Genomic DNA, 18,419 nt, shown 5'->3' on the forward strand with positions numbered 1-18,419 from the left:
CGGTGACGTAATCGCTCAGCATTAACACACAGCTTGGTCATTTTTCGTGTCTCCCTGAATGGCCACGGTGACGAATTTGAATGTTTTCCTCCGCCCACCTTCATGTGAGCGCTCTTTCATTTTAGCATGTGAAGAGCTGGAGTGGCGCGAAGTGTCTCCTACGCCAACGCCGCGTCGGCTGGCATCACATCTTTGGCCGTGTAGGCGAGACCAGCGCATTTGTAATTAGTCGCATGTGCAAACAGAACATTTGAGTCGGATTAAAAACTGACTTGATGAAATCCAAGTCAATGTGCGTACGAATCAATCAAAATTACGCTCGATTCCGACATAAACCCGAGAGCATGTTGGCGAGACTCAAGCGCGCACATTATGACTCAACGCGAGAATTACGTGTCATTTTGTTTGCATGGCAGATCAAATCTCGTTATCTGACATCCGACCTTCAGGTGTTCGCATCGCACCTAAAACGAAAGATCAATTCGCCCGTTTGACGTCAGGAATTTGATTAATTTTCAGTTGTGTCACTAAGAATGAACGTTTGCTTGATGTTCTACAGGTTTTTTCAAAATAAATACCAACTTTGTGACTTTTACTTCCAAATTAGGTGCCGACTGAGGTTATGCGTCGCCACGGGAACAGAACGCCGTCGCGGGCGGAGGCTGACGAGACGAGACAAGAGTGAGGCGAGATAAGGTGAGCACTTTTTATTGGTTTAGCTTCAACATGCAGATTTCTATCAAGTGAATCAGAGCATCAAATGAAAATCATGCACAACATAGAAAACAACAATCCATAGAAACAGGAGAATCAACTCACAATTACGATGAAAACAAATCTACCCGAATGAGTACGATCAATTCAAATTGAATCATAAATATCAGCCCGTGCAGACGATGACGACGGGGTGAACGGGAAGTCATCACGAGACGTCAAAGGAAGTAAAATGCTATGACAAAGGTGACTAAAGGAGATCTAGATGCCCGCTTTGATTACGATACGTCCAAGTGGAGGAGAACGGAAGGTTTTAGTCGTCGTCGGAGGAGGAGTCTCGCTCGATGCTGTAAGCCATGAAGAAAGCGTCGGGGCGAGCGGGGACGAGGGGATGGCCCGGTCTCACAATCTCAAAGCCCAGGAAACTGAATGTGCGCAGCAGGGATGCTGAGAAAAAAAAAAAAAAAAAACATATACAAGACGTGAGCTCACGAGTACGAGTCGAGCGGAAGCAAAAGCGATGAAACGACACGTTCTCGCTCACCTCGATCGTCACGGCTCTTGTGGAAACAGATGAACACGTGCTCGCCCCGCAGTTGCTCCTCGGCAAACTCCAGCACCAGCGCAAAACTGTGTTCACAAACGGTAAGACCGAGATTTGGGAAATGTTATTCGCGAGCTGGGCCTCGCCAAGGTTATTAGATTTAATAAAAATAAAAAATTCTGTGACCGAAATAAGAAAAATAAAAAATTTATAAAAATGAATTAAAACTATCATCACAGGAAAAAGTTATTTTGTTTTACTCAATTAATATGAAACATGAGCTTTCAGGTTCAAGTATTTATTCTGGTAGAATGGGAGTATTTTATAATTGTATTTTATTACACAATGCTAAATGACTTTTTTTCCACTCAACAAATACTCCATATATATAAAAAACTAAAGCTAAAACTAATACAAACTCAACTTAAATAAAACAAAAAAAAAATCAAAATAAGCTTGCTCTGAAAACATTTACATTTCAAGGGGACTTTTTCCATCACACGTTATTGAAATGGTCGGCCCGCCCCATCTAGAAAGTTTCCCAAAAAACGGAATCCGTGTGTGGGTATCAAAAAGTGATGTTTTCAATCGAGAGCTACACCACTGAACATTTCCAAAGAACAACGACAAATAAATGAACAGAGCTCATTTTCCAACTGACCTGTCTTTGCTGCCCTCGGGCAAAGCTCCGGGGGGGATTTCGATGTAGAGGTTGCCCGCTTTGAGCGCGGCCCTCCAAATGCACTTCTTGCCATCGGAGAAGCGCGGCTCAAAGAGCAAGAAGCGCACTCGGCTGTTGGCGGGGGTGGCCTCCTCAAGAACCAGTAACTGAGCATCCTGAGGAAGAACAACAGTAAGAAACGAGGGGGGGAATTCGGAATGGGACTATTGCATCACATTGATAAGCTTGTGACGCAAAAAAAAGAATCCAGAAGGAAGGCAGAATAAGAGCGTAGGACAACAACAGTACGTGTTATCCAAGCGGAGACTAAGGAAAAAGAAAAGCTGCAGCAAAGTGAAAAAATGTGGAGGAGGGCCCAACTGATTAAATGGCCGATATCAGCTGTTTTTTTTTTTTTTCCTCATTACAATTTGGACTCATTAAAATTAATCAAAAAGTCAACACAAACTTCCCCTCCCTGAAAAAAATGACAATAAAAAATAATTACAAATTATTGTAATGTTCTGATGATAATTCACATCTTTAAGTGTTAAGGGACCCAAAAAGTTCATTTAATAATTACATTTATTTAAATTAATCGGCTGACTAATTGGTTATTGGAATTTGGTTCGGCCAAACATTTGAAACTGCTTTAAAAAAATATTATATTGGTTGGCCCCCACGCCAAGTATTTTTTTTATTTTAACAAGCCCTTCAAAATAAATATTTAAATAAAACGTTTAGTTTTAAGTTGTAATATCACCAATCACCACAGGAGGGCAGACGTCATTTTTTCTAGGTCTTATACTGTTTTATACAACAACTCGAGTTGACCTAATTTATTTTTCTTTTTTTTTCGGATTTGAAATGATATGCTGGACAAGCATTGTACATCAATAACATTTTTAGAGTGGATTTTTGCATGAGAGAAATATATATATATATATGCGCACGCACGCACACTCTTACACTTAATGCAGGTTTGGTGTTCAGCATTTTAGTGCCACCACCCTTGAATATTAATTTTTTATGCCAGCGAGCCCTTTGCACTGAGACCAAACAATGAAATGAAATTAAGAAAGTGGCTCCAGCAAAGTAGAGACTGACATAGAAAATTGCAGCATGCACAGCTAAGTCAGAACACGAAGAAATTGCGTGAGAAACCAAGATGCACTTACGGAATAGAATAGCTTAGCTGAAAGATTGCGATCCCGCTGGTCATTCCCTCGCCCACCTGGGATCTTCAGGGGTGGGTGAGGGGCATCAGGAGCACCACAGAGGCCCCGGACACGGGTTACTGCAACAGCGGGAGCACCTCCTGGGATTGGAGACACTGCGGAAAAACACCAGCTCGCGTGAAAACAAAGCCACGGCCACCGGGAAAGTTCTCGAGAGGTTCTGTTGCCTAACAACAAACGCCACCTTCTTTAAAGAACCGACTTGGCAGCCATTTTACTGCCCAGTAACTCATCCGTGCCAAAAGACTTTTAATGAGTGACCATCTAGGAGACATTACGCAAGCGCGATGAGGAACTTTAAACACGCAGGAAGGGAGGAGTGTGTTTGTCAGCACATTTGGGAGCTTGCGACACAAAGCAACAAGCACAATCTAATTAAACAGCATTTCACAAAAAAAACAAAAAAAAAAAACTTACACTTACATGTAAATAAGACCTTGTCTTGCAACTGTGATAAAAAATATTTTATTTCAACGAAATGCTGTTCACAAATACAAAATTAACTGCAAACTGAACCGAGTTGCCTGGAACGAGTAATTTAATGTCTCCGTCTGAACACTAGGGGGCACTGTGGAGGACAGAAAAAAGGAGATAGAAAAAAAAAAACATCTGAGATGGATATAAAAATATGGACACCACGCAATCTGTGTGTGTCAACTACAAAAATAAGAGCTTTTTATTTTTATAGTTTCATTGTATATTATACAGTGTATTATTTTTTTTATTTATATTTTATAAATTGTACTTTTGTTTCGAAGGTGACCTAAGGATGTTTTATTTTGGTTGCATCTAATCAATTGTATAAAAAAAAAAAGAAGTCATTTCAATGTGTAAAAATATCTGCACGATTTTTTTAAAAAAAAATCATAATCTGATTTATATTCCCATAAATATATCAACCGTTTGTCTCGACATGAGCCTGCATGGGCTTGTTCGCTGCAGAGGACAAACGGCGGCCATGTTCCCGCTTGGAGCTGCGCCACGCAACGCGCATGACGACAGATGCATCGAGCGCGTCGCCGGAAGCGTGTGGGCCGTTAAGTGCTGGCACGCTATTGGATGAACGCGAACGGTGCCGTGGCTTGTCCACGCTTACGTAAATGTCACCGGCGCGCTATATGTGGCGCAGAGGCGTGAAATCCAAAGGAGAAAAAAGTTGCTGCAACGGATACGTGCACTTGGAGAACAGCTCAGAATGTTATCGGGCTGCCTCTACGTCGCAGGTACAAGACTCCAGTTAGGATTTAATGGCGAGAAATCACAATTTATTTTTGGTATTGTTTTCAGTAAAACCAGATAGCGAATGACATTATCTTGCGTTGGCGATTGTAGATGAGCTGTTGGCGTTGCCCCGATACAACTTTTTTCACTTACAACATGATACTTATATTGCAGCCTAGTGTACGATCCGTTATCGTTATCGATAACATATCAGAAACAACGTTACATGCTTTTATTTTTTTAGGATGAAACGTTGGAAGAGATGTTGCAGCCCTGAACGAAAATCATTTCCGAACAACGCAAACGAACAAAATCAGGTTGGTCCACATGTTTGGCCTGACTATGTTGTTCTGAGAGGGTCCACTCCACTAGCTGAAAAAGTCTCATTCATTCGCCAATCTCGCTCTGACACAATCGAATTCTACGTTTTATATCGAAAACATCACACACAACTCTCAGCATGAGGCACTGAACTCAACAAACAACCAGGGTGCACCAGAACAATATCAGGCCTCTATGTATTATATGACATCACTAAATCAGCCCTCCTCCCGCCCCCCCCCCCCCCCAAGCAGTCGCAGTGCAGTGGAAATTTCCAAAGACTCTTTCACAACGTGAAACCAGAAAGACAACATCCATCGCACCAGGCCGAGTCTTGTCAGAACACGAACCGACGAAGGCAACCTGCACCTGGCGAAACAAGTTGCCTAACACACCACACCCCAAGTCAATAAAAAAAGAAAGGACAAAACACCTGTCACCGAGTGGAAAACACAATTGAATCCTCGGATATTTAAAATGCGGGCTTCTATATCGATTTCCTGCTGAAAAAGAGATTACATGAATCCCTTGCGGCGATTTCATGGGAGCTAATCAGCTCTCAAGCCGCTCGGCAGACGGAAAAATACAGAACAGGACACAACAAGAAAGCCAATGTAGCGATTATAGATAGCGACAAAAAAAGCAACATTTGATAGTAAACAAAAATGAAAACACTGTTTGGGTTTTTTTTTGGCGTCGGTTGAAGGCCAAAGCGTTTTGTGACGTCATCACAGCAAGGCCGTTGCTACAAGCTAACGCTGTTTTGTGCTGCCGTGACATTGACGTCAACACACCGGGGAATTCTATTCAAATGAGACATTTAAACTTTAAAGCGAGGGCATGTTTTTTTTTTACTGAAAACATTTTAAAGTTAATCGTGTCAGCTTTTACAATATCGCTTTTGCGTTCGTGACGTACCGCAGCTGTCGCTGTTAGTGCATTACGATAGCTTATCGTTGTGTACAGCTTGTAAGTAAACGTAATGTTGACGTTGAAGAAATATTATTCACGATAAAGTTATATTTCAATTCGGTTTAGTTGTCATTTAACAGCGTTAACATGAGTGGAGTGAACGAGAAAGCCGTTATATAGCCGCAGACACTCCAGGAAATCGACTGCCTCTCTTCACCAGGCCCTGTTAGCTTAACTTTGACCAAAAATCAAAGATAAAAAATAAAACAAAAACATACCTTTCACTTTCCGGTTTATTACTGATCAGTTCGATGACGGGCATCTTGGGTAAATGTCTCTCTTTTTCTCTAGCAAAGCAGTGACTATTCAAAATCGTCTGTAGGTTCGATTTAACCATCCGGACTACGTCCACACTCGCGTGCCGCTCGCTCGTCCTCCCACCTCAGCTCTGGCGGCGTCCAGGCGCTGACAGGCGACGAGCAAGCTGCAGCAGAGCTCGACGAAAGGGGGGAGTGGCCGAAAGTCATGTGACCGCACTCATGCTAGCCGCGAGAACAACGCACATCATCAAAAACAACGACGACAATCATCCAGCGATTCATTTTTTGGGGTTTGGGTTTACATTTTTATCTTTAAGGTGAATTGAGTCTTTACGACTAAAACCAAATTCTGCAAAAAACAATAATATAAAACATTGGCGCAGGGTTATAAAAGTGCTGGATTTTTCCCATTATGATTAATTTTCGTCATGATTGTCATTTGTTTTATGGCCCAAAAAAAACGAACAAATAATAATATAATAATAATAATAATAATAATAATAATAATATTGCCTTCATTAGTCCCACAATGGGGAAATTCGAGATTCGAACAAAAAGCATGATTTTTCAAGTCAAATGAATTTTTGTGGACGCCCAAGCTATGGCTCACAGACCCCTGATAGTCCAAGGACCCTAGATTGAGAACCACTGTATCAGCGCATGCAATATAATATGAAGTTCTCTTGTTTCATTGACATCAATATGTACAGGTGAATAACGGCGCCATCTACAGGCTGCCTAGTGTCAAAGCACATGTTTCCCCCACTTGGAAAAGCTTTTCATCTGTGCCTGTCAATCAAGGGCGCAAGTGTTCAGCCACCTCTGCCCTCCCTGAGCAGAACCGTCGTCACCAGCAAGTGCATGGACTGTGGAAGCATAACTCAAGACTTTTTACACAAGGTATGTTCCTCTAGTTCCTCCCTAGCGCGTTTTAAAACAAGACCTTGAAAGTGCTGCAGTGGCTTATTTGAAGAAATGATGGACTCAGCGCAGAACAAAAATGATATCAAGTGTTCTCATTTGCAGATTAAGCTAAAAGTTCCCAAACAAGCATTAATAAGTAAGACTTGAAACCTTCCATTGTTTGTTCAGATCGTATCACATGCCGCTTTTAAGCTATTTTAAAATGAACGTCATCTTGTTCAGTGTCCTATGACAGGATTTTGGCCGTCCAAAATGTGAACGAGGTTTCAAATCCGTGGAAGGGCTTCACCATGAACCGCTGCCTGGCGTTGGCGCTGATCGTGCTACTTGTGGGCGCAGGGGTTCATCAATTTCACAGTGAGAAACATACTCGTAGAGTAATGCATTGTTTATATGGTGACTATAAAAAGTCTACACACCCCTATTCAAATGCTAAGTTCTTGTGATTAAACAAATCAAGACCGAGATAAATAATTGAAAAAGATTATCCACCATTAATGTGACCCACAACTTGTCCATCTTAATGAAAAATGACAACAAAAAATGTGATAATTGTCCCATAGATGCCGTTGACTTGTTTGTAGAAGAGACGGGGATTAGGTCGTTGGTTGGAAGCATTCAAGATGGTTCAATAACTCAGGTATTTATGATCTGCTTATCGCCGCCGCACATCAACTTCAAGGCTTTCCTTTCATTTTGCTGCCACATCCATTTTTTTACGCTCTCATTCTAACATTCTACAGGAAAATGGAAATTTTTGTCTGGTAAAGTAAAACAAACAATTGTAATTACATTTAATAAAATACACAATGCAAGTTAAAAAAGCAATTATACTTTTTTCGAATATTGTAAACGTAGTATTTTATTTTAAAGAGTGTTTATGGAATGAATATTGATCATTCTAAACCATAATCCATCATAATGATTATAAAAGTATACTTCATAAAAGAGAAAAGAAACAATACAAAAAAAAAGCAATGCCTTGACAAGAAAATGATATTTTAAAGTAGCCGAATATTTTGTCTTTGCGAGTATCAAATTGTATTTTGGCGTCTTCTGATATGTTTGACATACTTTCATTTTTTGAAAGTGTTTGACCGGAAAAAGTGAGACACTTGCAGCAAGTCAGTTCTACAAAAGGACGCTCACTTTAAAGACGTGAGAACTTCATTTTCGGACCTCATTTATTCCAAGTGTGCACATCAGAGATATAATTTGGTCAGAGGATTCCAGAAGAAAAAAAAAACGTGAACTGAGTTGATATGATAATTATCCAACTAGAAATGGAACTCACAGAATTTCTATGTGTCTTTTTTTTTAATCCAGATCTCCTTGTGGGACAAGTTGACGTCATGGTGGGGATCTGAAGAACTCGGCGTAATAAGGAGACGAAAAAAGCCCATTGGCACCAAAGCGGCCCTGAAACCGAAAACGGCTAAACAATGATAGACTGACACTTTGGGATAAGAAAATGTGAAAAAGGCGCACGGCCCAATTGAACAACGTAGCGTACTTTGCAGTTAATAGCGAGGTGCAAGTCTTGCATTTTAGCGACTACAAATGAAGATTATAACTTTATAAAATGACAAACAAAAAAGGATATCTTGTCCGAGTGAAACTTTACCCGAGCATTATCATATCGTGAATTCAAACGTGATGTACTTAAAGAGAGAGAAAGAAGTGCTTTGGTGACAATTATTGTAGCAAAACGTGTATTTCAATCCACAAATATGTCAAAAGAATCCGTATCTGTAACCGCAGTCACGAAAGCGTGACAAAAAAAAAATCTACAAATGTGTACACGCATTTAAGCAAGTGTTTGCGCATTCAAATCAATGTACAAATTTGCAGATTTTAGTGTCACATTTGTGACTGCGGTCACGCATTTGTGACTTTGGTTGCAAATAGATTTTTTTTTTTACATATTTGTGGATTGAAATACACATTTATAAACAGTTTTGCTGCAATCATGGCCCCATATATATTCATATTTAAATGTCGGCGCTGTCCCTTTAAAAAAACAAAACAAAAACGCTGCATTTTGATCTGAAATGCAAAGAAAAATACATTTGTTGTTTTCATATAATGGTCGGACAGCTTCAAGATGTTCCTATAAGCACCAGTGATGTCATCAGAGCTTTGTGAATAAATATGTGTCAATAAAAGAATCCGCTAAGAGAACTGTGTGTTTGCGGTCAATGAGTTAAGTGAATCTTCGCGCATGCATATTAGCTTTAGCTTTAGCTTTAGCGACAACCACACTCCTTTGCGATCATATCCGGGTGCGTGAAGAAAAGCGTCCCGTTCTCGTTCAAGTCCACCACCTCCAGCGACTCGTAAGCGAACGGCACGCAGCACGGCGAGCGCTCGTGCACGTTGCCGCTCTCGATGTGCGCGTTGAGCAACACGGCGTGGTTTACGGTCCTCCGCAGCGGGAAGGCGCAGCGGCCGTGGCAGTTTTTGATGTTGGCCGTGTTGGGACCCACCACAAAACGCTCCAGGGACACGGTGAGGCTGCGCAGGCGGCACGGGGCGGCCGTGGTCGCGGGGCCGGGCTCCGCTCGCGTGGCCCGCGCTTGCGGCAAGATCTCGCGAGCCACCATCTTCATGGCCTTAAACAGGAGGAACGCGCAATACTGGCTTTCACCTTCGGGAGCGAGAAGAGACATCAGCAAGCATGTCCTACGCTAGTCATGATCACACATTTGCATTTGTTCCCCAAAAATGTTGGGATCATGCATCTTTTGATGGTCATGACATCATCATGTTTTCCCGATGTTCCGAATTGCACTTGGTTCTCATGATCCATGCATGCCATGAGTGCGAAGTGACGGAAGATGTGCCTTAACGGCAAAAAGTGAATTTAATGACTTAAAGCGTAAGGTGCTCGTGCATTTTTTTGTTTGCCGATGTTTTTCCAACTTTTTTTCCAAATGTAATTTCTGAAAATATTATCGATATATCGATGACTAATTGTTCATCTAAATGAGTGGCGACCAATCAAGGTCTTCTCTGCTGGCCAAACAAAATCAAGAAGTGAGAGGTTTTTTTTTATCAGCTAAATTATTTTGCCAGGCAGATTTCATCACCAGTGTTCCGTAAAATCCATCCAAGGCCTTCAGAATGACCCATGCGAGCGTCTTTGAATTGATAGACACTTGCGATCACGATCACTTCACGACTTGGTGAAAGTGAGCCTTCTTCTGTGATTCGCTACTCAGTCGTGAGGGGGCGGCGCGATGCGGAAATTGACGCCAGACATTCTAACCCGCCGACTTTTGAAAAGGTGTGAAATGCACAACAACTTATGATGCCAAGGAATATTTTTTTCATGCGCATTACCTGATGCCGGGTCCGCCATGGGAAAGTCACAGAGTTCCCAGAGCCACTGCAGCCTCTTGATGCTCTTCTGGCCATCCTCCTTGTCTCGCAGAACCTCCCTGATCTGCACAAGGTTCTGCTCCAAACCCAGCCGGAGCTCACCCAGGAGGGCGGCGGGCATGGCCAGCTGGCCTCGGTGGCCGTGATAGGTGGAGCCCGTGAAGGCGAAGACGGTGGGCGCCGACGAGTTGATGAGTTCCGCCAGCACCGACTCGCTGGAGGAGAGGTCCAGCGTGACGGGGGGCGGAGCCTGCAGGGAGTCGCGTCTCAGCGGAGGAGCGTGCGGACGCTTGTGAGGAAGGACGTCGCGCAGGAAGCGGCGCAGCTCACAAAGGAAGGAGAGCGGCGGCGATGAGACGGCAACTTTGGAGCTTTGGAGACACGAAATTGACACGTCAGAGTTCTAAAAACGTCGGTTGTCATTTCAAGAACCAAACGAGACGCGGGACAACCTCATGTCTTCTTCACCAGAGACAAGAAGAACTGGCGTCACGCTGCTTCTTCGTGTCATTCCACCCGCAAGGAGTTTTTTCATCATTTGCTCTGTGACACGTAAACTTGGATGAATGTGAGCGCAGGAAAAATTAGGAAACTATTCAAATTACAGCGGCAACGTGATTTTATTCCACTCGTAACTCAAAACTCACAAAATGCCATTTCTGGAAAAATCGACGAATGAAGGCCGACTGAAAAGAAATCGGGGATCAGGTGGAATGTCAGAATGAAACGGACTCACGTGGAACCAAATGGAATGATATTGGTGAAAATGTGCAATACGTTGAGAAGTGGCATGATATTGCGTGAATGATAACTAACAATGAGATGCCATAGTTTTTTTTGCAGAGGATAAATATATAAAAACAAACATATAGCATGTTCATATTGTAATAATGTGTGTCTACTTGTGCTGCTACGCCATTTGTGTTCAAATATCAGTTGCATAAAGTTTTTTTTTTTTTTTTTTAAAACACAGACAGATTGTTGCTATTGGTTATGACTTCCATGAGCTTTGGGTTGTTAATTAGCATTAAGTGAGAAGAATTTTTTTGTGGTTTTGATTACCAACTTACACTTTTTCCAAGAAAAGTCTTTTTTTTTTTTTTTTTAAAACAGAAATTTTCCCTCAAGAAAAATGTTGCTGCATGCCTTTTTTTCCCCCTCGAGAAAAGTCACATTTTTGGGAGATCTTGCATTTTCAAAGAAAACTGCTGTACTTATTGAAAACGTTTGAAACTTTTGAAAATATCGCTCTATTTTTTTTTTTTGCAAGACCAAAATCTTATTCTAGAAACGTGAGATTAGCGTTAATAGTAAATAAATTAAAATTAGCTTTCAGCTTGACTCTCATCGCATCTCACAATACAGTTACAGTTGCTTTGAGCGAGTCCTGATTTTTTTTTTCTTGAAATAATATGACTTCATTCCAATAGGGATTTAATTGCTAAATAAATAGAATAAAATAAATAAATAAATAAATACACACTCATATTTGGGGATTTGGAGTCAATGGAGAGCATCCAACTTTGGTGTTCCACGGACGCTTGTCCTGTCAGTAGAATATATTGCGTTCCTTCCGATATGCACACCGTCTGCAAAAAAAAACCAAAAAAAAAACATGGCGGACATGTAACATTGAATAAACCCAATTGCAAACGGCGTCCACCTGCGTGTTGGGCCGCAGAGACCAACTGGTGAAGGTCATCTGGTCCGAGTGGCCTCGAACGGGGCTTTCAAAGACCAAGAGCAGCACCAACTGGTGTTGCAGCAAAGGGGATTGTGGGACGTGAAAGTCGAGCATCAGCGCTTCCTCATCATCCTCTCGCTCCACTAAAAACACTGAGGAGAGAAAACGTTGACAACAGATGACTTATTTTTACACTTGTAAAACAGGGAAGAATATTGAAATGGCAATGTAAACAATTGTACAGTTGGGCCACTGAAAGCAAGAGTGGGCTAAATCCATTTTTTGGGGTCATTTCTTTTTAGTTTGTTCCGATTCTTATATGCAACATGTAGTCCATTGCACTCTTTATTTTTCCTGACAGCTGCACCCATGAAACCCCCAAATGGACTTAGACGACGACTCTTCTCAAGGTCGCAGTTAATAAAGTTTTCATGACGCTGCAAGTTGTTGTGACCTCATTACCTTCAGCGGGATGCAGAAGATCCAGTGCACCTCCTTGCTTCTTCTTTGCATTTTTCGCCAGGTCCAGCAAGACTGCACGACTCGCAGACGCCGCACACATTCCGAATAAGGTGGCCCCGCCTGGCGTCAGTCGGCCGTCGTCCTCCTGAGCCTCTCGCATGTCGGCCAGCACGTCTTCCAGGAAGCACGCACGTTCTCCTGCTTCCTCGGTGGACACCCGCCTCTTTGTGGCTACAAAAGCAAAAAGACAAATCAACACACCAGCACAAAAAAAAAAAAAAAAGGCACTGAAAACCAGTCATGGTCTAAGCCAAATATTTTTGCTTTTTGCTGCCATTCAATTTTTATTTATTTAACCAATGGTGACGAGCTCTTAGCCCCATCCTTTGCGTGCCCCTGATTGAAGAACCGTTATTCTATAAAAGGCCATTTTAAGACAGACTAAATCCATGGGAAAAAAATATTTATAAAAAACAATACACAGACTCAACGGTTTTGGTTGAATGATTTAAAAAACATCAGAAATATCTAAATTAGATTTAGTAATATTTGAAAAATAAACTTGGATTGCTGCTAAAACGTTTTATGATAACTATAGAACATTTTAATGTATGGACATTAAGCAATGCTTAACTCATTTACTGCCATTGATGTTTTTTTTTAACGCGGCTGGTTGTGAATGAGTTGATGGGTAGGACAATAAATGAAAAATCATCTTTGTATAAACTATACATTTGTAATATGTAAAGTTTTGATATTTAAAAAAATAAGAAAAAAATCTTGAATCTGGAAAATTACATTTGTATAATTTATAACAAAATATATCATTTATAAAGGAATAATTCAATTGAATTTATTTGAGTTAAAACATAGAACCCATTCTTAATAAAATTACAATAATATTGAGAGTAATATTATTAATATTGCATGTACATAGAGTGCTTTCAGTTCCATGCATAATTTCAATTTTGATAAGATGAGGCAGACGTGATGGAAACAATTTTGAAAGAATTCATAATTTTCTTTTAACACTACAAAAACCTGCCGTTTGAGCAAAGTTGTGCAGACTTTTTACAGGCGTATCTGAGGCCGTTTCCCGAGATTCTCACCTGTCACGGCGGCATCGTCGGGCAGGACCACGCCGCAGCAACAACCCATCCAGCAGAGCATCAGCAGACCACGGCGGAAGACGCGCAGCCACATTCTGTCATGCACACGGACACACTCTGCCATCTGCAAGTGCATCCGAGTGTTATCAAGAAGTCAGGCATCAAGAGGGTGGGAGTTCTCGCACACAAATCTTCCGTCTTCGCCAAAATAGGAAGATCCCGTGTCCTTGATGCATTTGGAATCCAAAGAGGGGAGGGAAAAAAAAATAAAGAAGTCACTTTAAGGGACAACAGAGGAATGAAATACAGCAAGTAGACGGACGGCGATTTTCTCAAATGGGATGCTGTTTGTTAAATTAAACAAAACTGATTCGTTAACATTCACATGCGGATGAGGCAACAAACATTTTAATTCCATTGTAAAATAATTTTTTTTTTTTTACTGTATAATGAAATTATACTCCACCATTTATTAAAAAAACTTTATATAATATACACAAATAATATTTGCAATAGATAAACCACTTTTTTTTTTTTTTCAACCAATAGTCAGAATAAAGTCGAAGGCCACGTAACGTCAAAAGTAGCATGTGCCCATCCGGGTCATACTTTGACAAAACGATTAATTTCAAAATCTTTTCCATCACTAATTTGAATTATAACCTTTAAAACTGCTGAAAAAAAATTAAGACTGAATTAACAACGAAGATAATATGGTAGCAAAAGTGTGCACACCCTTCATAACGCAATGGGGGGCTGTGCTCACATTTATCAAATGCCACGATTTAAAATGCCGTCAATTAACCCGAAATAAAGTTCAGAAGTCGTCGTACGCTTCTGAAGAAGAAATCTAAATGTTCTGTGCCAAGTATGGTATTTGGAACGCTTCGTAATTCCCTCCTGCCGAAGAAAACCAGTCCCAAAGTATGATGGGACCACAACGCATGCTTTACCTTTGGTAGAGTGCTTGCCAGATGACAAGTCTTGCATTTGCACCAAACGTCAATTTTGGAATTATTTTGATTTCATGGGAACAATAAAAATGATCCCCAAAATATGTTGAAATGACGTCGTGTGACTCAAAGCAGAAAATCAATTCCAGTCGACGTCAGAGGGCAGCTGAATCTCTAAAACGTCTGCGTCCTTCGCTGCTTGACAACAGGTGGATTCCTTGGCTTCATTTTAATTCCTCTAAAGCAATCTTAAACTGAATATCGCTTTTCCACACCGGTGGGGGCGCATAGAACATATTGCAAATGTTTTTGGAGTTGGTTTGACGGTGTGGTTGCTTCCTCAAAAATGTCAACAAGGAGGAATTGGATTGTTTTCTTGGAGGTGTTGATGCTGGCGCAGCTGCGAGTGCAGTTATGCAGACAGTCAAGGTCGACTCGTCCGACACATTCTTGGACATCGAGCATCGCCCAAAAACTTCTCCATATTTTGCCTCGGCATGATCTACTGTCGTCGAGACGTACCGTGTGGGTCGGTGATCTGGAGCGCAGGTGGGAGACCTCCTCAACGCCGAGGTCCGACTCGCCGGGAGGTCTGCCCTCGACACATCCGCCTCACTTCTTCTCATTTTGAAGTCGGAAGAATGCTGACCCTGTCATGCAAACGAGGAGGACGACACTCAATCAAGTTGATATTTGAGAATGCGTTGGACGCCGACAAGACCAAATCGGTCTCGTTACCTTTTTAGGAACGATCCTTCCTTGATTCTTTCTCTTCTGCGTGGGGTCGACAAGTACACGGAAAAAATGGGGAATGTTTGAAAGAAGTTAAAAAATTGCGGCTCACCCTGATGAGATGCCTTAAAAAAGCGTTTCACCTTAAATCAGGACCTTAAGACGCGAATGCCGCACCTTCAAGTTGGCCAACAAATAAACACCTCGCCTCAAATAAACGTCTTGAGAACAACACAAATTGAAAAATTGGAGCCAAAATAAAAGCTTCTCAACATCCCATAAAGAAATAAACGCCTCACCTCAAATTGAAGATTCATGAACAAATTGTGAAACAAATGCCTTGTGAACAAGTTCTCAATGAGCTCATCTCAAAAACTCAACTTGCTCATGAAAAAAAAAAAAAAAATCCTCACCTCAAATAAACTCCGGGAAAAAAATAAAAAATCTCATTTCAAATTGATGCCTCTCAATCCTTCACCTCAATTATTTCTCGTCAATACATTTTTTCCCGCAAATCAATACCTCACCTCAAAAGTACGCCTAATGAACAAGTTTCTTCAAATTGATGCGACACCTCATCAATAAAAGTCTCACTTTAGACAACACGGGAACAAAAACTTCATTTTAAATGCCACGACAAAAAGTCACCCAAAGAACAAATCAAACCAATAATCGGCCTGATTTGTAATATTGGAGATGCCTCGACTGGATGACAAGTCAACAAATGTCTCGCTTCTTTGCAACCGTGAAAAACAGGTGGCGTGATTGCAATTCACAGAATGTCCTGCTTTAAGGAAACCAAATTTGAATGCCATGAAACTGCCGCTCAATCAAAAGATAATCACAATTTTCTCTCTTTTAGGCCACATTTTACAAAATACTTGTTCCAAAAAAAAGGTTCAAAAGGCATGACAGTAATTAATTGTAATTTTTGTCACATTTTTTTTTTGTTTGACGGTAGTTGGGCCAGACAGATCTTACCTCAGACATCATCACATATTTTGGCTCAGGCATCCTGTCCTAAATTTTTTCTTATTCCTTGACAGGCAACAAGAAATGTGAGAGCGAGATTCAAACCTCGTATGAAACATTTTATTACTATTCATAAAATGCAGAGGGGAGAGGAAAAAGCAACACAAATATTCCATTTGTCATGATTACATCTTCGGGAAAGAGCACCATCACCACACGATTCCACGACAAGCCGAGCGTTTGGCATTCCGAACGTCCGAACAGTCAATGCACCAAAACGGTGCACGGCCATTGCAAAGTCGCCGCCATGTTGTAGTTTTGAGATCACGCAAAGCTTCCCGAGGCCGGACGGATGTGCCAGTGAGAACCCAAATGTGCCCAAATGGCACTTTTAATTGATTTCTATTTATTATTGTTTTTTTTAACTGAAGATTGTCCTTCACGATCGAGCCTCGTCGGTGCCACAAAACAAATGTGAAGATGCGTTAAAAAAGTTCCTGAGTTAAAGCCTTTGGCAGGACTGAGTGTTTGCAGGCTTTCTTTTAGCTTTTTCGACAAGATGGAAGCTTCACACGCTCACCAACGAGGGGGGGGGCATCTCCAATCCCCCCAAAAGTTACAAAATGACAACTCATGATGTTAGTTCACCTTTTATAAGTTTTAGGGCACAGGTGTCAAACACAAGGCCCGAGGGCCAGATCTGGCCCGCCACATCATGTCATGTGGCCCGTGAAAGCAAAAATAAAACATCTCAACTTCCATGATGCAAATTTCAATGTGTCAAACATAAATAATTGAAGGTAAGGCAAAGATTTTCTTGTCACGTTATCACAGTGACTGCCTAACAGGAGATTCTGTCCGGTCGTCCAATACCACTTCCAACGGATGACATTCAACTTCTGAGGTTCATTTGTACCTTTGAGGGTATTTTAAGCACACATTGCATCTCTGAAGCGACGATAACGTACGACGTATTTAAAACAGCGCATCCCTTTCATTACACCGAGCGACTAAAAGTTTCTGCGATAAAAAGGCGGTTCTCACTCGCACATCCTGAAAAGCTGCCGGACGAGACCTCCGAGGAAGGTTTACGGACGAGAGCGAAACAACAGCAGAGGAGTCGTATTCTTTTGAATGATTAGCTGCAAACGTCCTGGTTTTAAGTGAAGGAGCACCGAGCTGTCTTGTCTGACGAGCTCTTCTACAAACAGGACAGGATTCAAAGACAAAATTCATGTAAATGACACCAATAATTTAAAAAAAACAAAAAAGACTCAGTGCTGGCTACAAACAGACTACAGTTGGGGTGGGGAACATGGGCCCCTGTGTGAGATACACATTTCAAGATGAACCAAAAATGCACTTTAAGCTGCACTCAACTTTTGAATTAAAGTTCCAACTCTTTGCTAGTTCATTTTTTTGCACAATTTGATGCAAAATGATCTGTGGAAAGAGAAGAGAGGAATGAGCGAGTTTGCTGAAACTATGGCGGAATATCCACCAGTGATTAGCAAAGTAAAGTTAAAAAATGTAAATGAAAAAAAAAAATCCTTCAAAAGGAGGGAGCTGAAAAAAAAAATGCAGAAGAGATGCGGAATTAGCAAAATTACTGCTCGACGGGACCGTTTAATCACCTCTCTTTGATGTAGAATTGATTGTGCATGCCACAAACATTCCAAACCACTAACTTTTAGTCTTAGCAACATGATCATGAATAAGTCACACAAACACCGGACTACTCGAGGCAAACATCATCTTGAAATTTCAACCCAATATTGCAAAATTTTGTTGGTTGCATTTCTGGGGGCTTTTTACTTCATTTTCTTTGAAATGATCTTGGTTCTGATAAATTCACTGCAGGCCACTTGTGGCCCACGGACCACGAGTTCGCCACCCCAACAGTCAGCAATTGTGTTCAAACAGACGCACTCAAAAAGACGTGCGGCCTTTGCAGTGCCCACAAAATTCTCAGAAGTGCCTCATCCGTAAGACACGTCGCTTTGTTTGCACCAGAAATTGTTCCATTTCATGTTAAAAAACAGAAGCACCGTTTGTCTTTGTTTTTTTTTCCTGCAGTTGAAGAAAATGAAAATAAAACAAAACAAAGACAGGTAAACATCCCGCGGTGTTCGATAAGGTCATGTGGTCGCTGAAGACTGAATGTGGGAGTCACAATGCAGCACCGATAGAATCTTTTTTTTTTCCTCATATATATATTTCCACATATATAATTACATTTTAAATATACCTTTTTGTACAAAACAGTGTTTT

General features: G+C 41.2%; 3 protein-coding genes across 5 annotated transcripts; 1 reads left to right on the forward strand and 2 right to left on the reverse strand.

The window, feature by feature from the left end:
• Positions 1 to 692: 692 nt before the first annotated feature.
• Positions 693 to 6,108, reverse strand: oaz1a (ornithine decarboxylase antizyme 1a). The gene is given in 6 exon segments (XM_088314134.1): positions 693 to 1,161; positions 1,259 to 1,344; positions 1,920 to 2,095; positions 3,098 to 3,184; positions 3,186 to 3,252; positions 5,890 to 6,108. Coding segments are annotated over 6 exon segments (669 nt in total). The 5' UTR covers positions 6,009 to 6,108; the 3' UTR covers positions 693 to 1,027.
• LOC148325001 (uncharacterized) lies at positions 4,229 to 9,131 on the forward strand. Of its 2 annotated transcripts, XM_088314135.1 has the most exons (7): positions 4,229 to 4,380; positions 4,623 to 4,695; positions 6,733 to 6,831; positions 6,958 to 6,991; positions 7,078 to 7,212; positions 7,419 to 7,495; positions 8,182 to 9,131. In XM_088314135.1, the coding sequence occupies exons 2-7, from the start codon at positions 4,624 to 4,626 to the stop codon at positions 8,299 to 8,301; spliced, it is 537 nt and encodes a 178-aa protein (XP_088170261.1). In that variant the 5' UTR covers positions 4,229 to 4,380; position 4,623; the 3' UTR covers positions 8,302 to 9,131. The 2 variants fall into 2 exon arrangements, with proteins under 2 accessions (XP_088170261.1, XP_088170262.1); XM_088314136.1 differs by lacking the exons at positions 4,229 to 4,380; positions 4,623 to 4,695 and adding an exon at positions 5,870 to 6,248.
• Positions 7,642 to 15,384, reverse strand: amh (anti-Mullerian hormone). 2 transcript variants are annotated; one of them, XM_088314132.1, is made up of 8 exons: positions 14,967 to 15,384; positions 13,492 to 13,717; positions 12,383 to 12,613; positions 11,900 to 12,072; positions 11,720 to 11,825; positions 10,689 to 10,779; positions 10,198 to 10,607; positions 7,642 to 9,502 (listed from the first exon to the last, which is right to left on the reverse strand). In XM_088314132.1, the coding sequence occupies exons 2-8, from the start codon at positions 13,625 to 13,627 to the stop codon at positions 9,102 to 9,104; spliced, it is 1,548 nt and encodes a 515-aa protein (XP_088170258.1). In that variant the 5' UTR covers positions 13,628 to 13,717; positions 14,967 to 15,384; the 3' UTR covers positions 7,642 to 9,101. The 2 variants fall into 2 exon arrangements, with proteins under 2 accessions (XP_088170258.1, XP_088170259.1); XM_088314133.1 differs by having other exon boundaries at positions 14,445 to 15,384.
• Between the last annotated feature and the right edge of the window lie 3,035 nt (positions 15,385 to 18,419).

Source organism: Idiotropiscis lumnitzeri, chromosome 13, assembly GCF_059441095.1.
Source record: "Idiotropiscis lumnitzeri isolate Australia: NSW breed Sydney's pygmy pipehorse chromosome 13, RoL_Ilum_1.0, whole genome shotgun sequence".
NCBI lineage: Eukaryota > Metazoa > Chordata > Actinopteri > Syngnathiformes > Syngnathidae > Idiotropiscis > Idiotropiscis lumnitzeri.

What these genes read in the sequence shown, in the direction of transcription:
- LOC148325001 (XM_088314135.1), top strand. Translation starts at nt 4,624, where the DNA reads ATGAAACGTTGGAAGAGATGTTGCAGCCCTGAACGAAAATCATTTCCG. An exon ending in ACGCAAACGAACAAAATCAG is followed by an intron (nt 4,696 to 6,732) that starts GTTGGTCCACAT and finishes CTGTCAATCAAG; the next exon opens with GGCGCAAGTGTTCAGCCACC. An exon ending in TCCCAAACAAGCATTAATAA is followed by an intron (nt 6,992 to 7,077) that starts GTAAGACTTGAA and finishes CATCTTGTTCAG; the next exon opens with TGTCCTATGACAGGATTTTG.
- amh (XM_088314132.1), bottom strand. Translation starts at nt 13,627, where the DNA reads ATGCACTTGCAGATGGCAGAGTGTGTCCGTGTGCATGACAGAATGTGG. An exon ending in TCTTCTGCATCCCGCTGAAG is followed by an intron (nt 12,073 to 12,382) that starts GTAATGAGGTCA and finishes TTCTCTCCTCAG; the next exon opens with TGTTTTTAGTGGAGCGAGAG. An exon ending in CTCCAAATCCCCAAATATGA is followed by an intron (nt 10,780 to 11,719) that starts GTGTGTATTTAT and finishes TACGTGTCACAG; the next exon opens with AGCAAATGATGAAAAAACTC.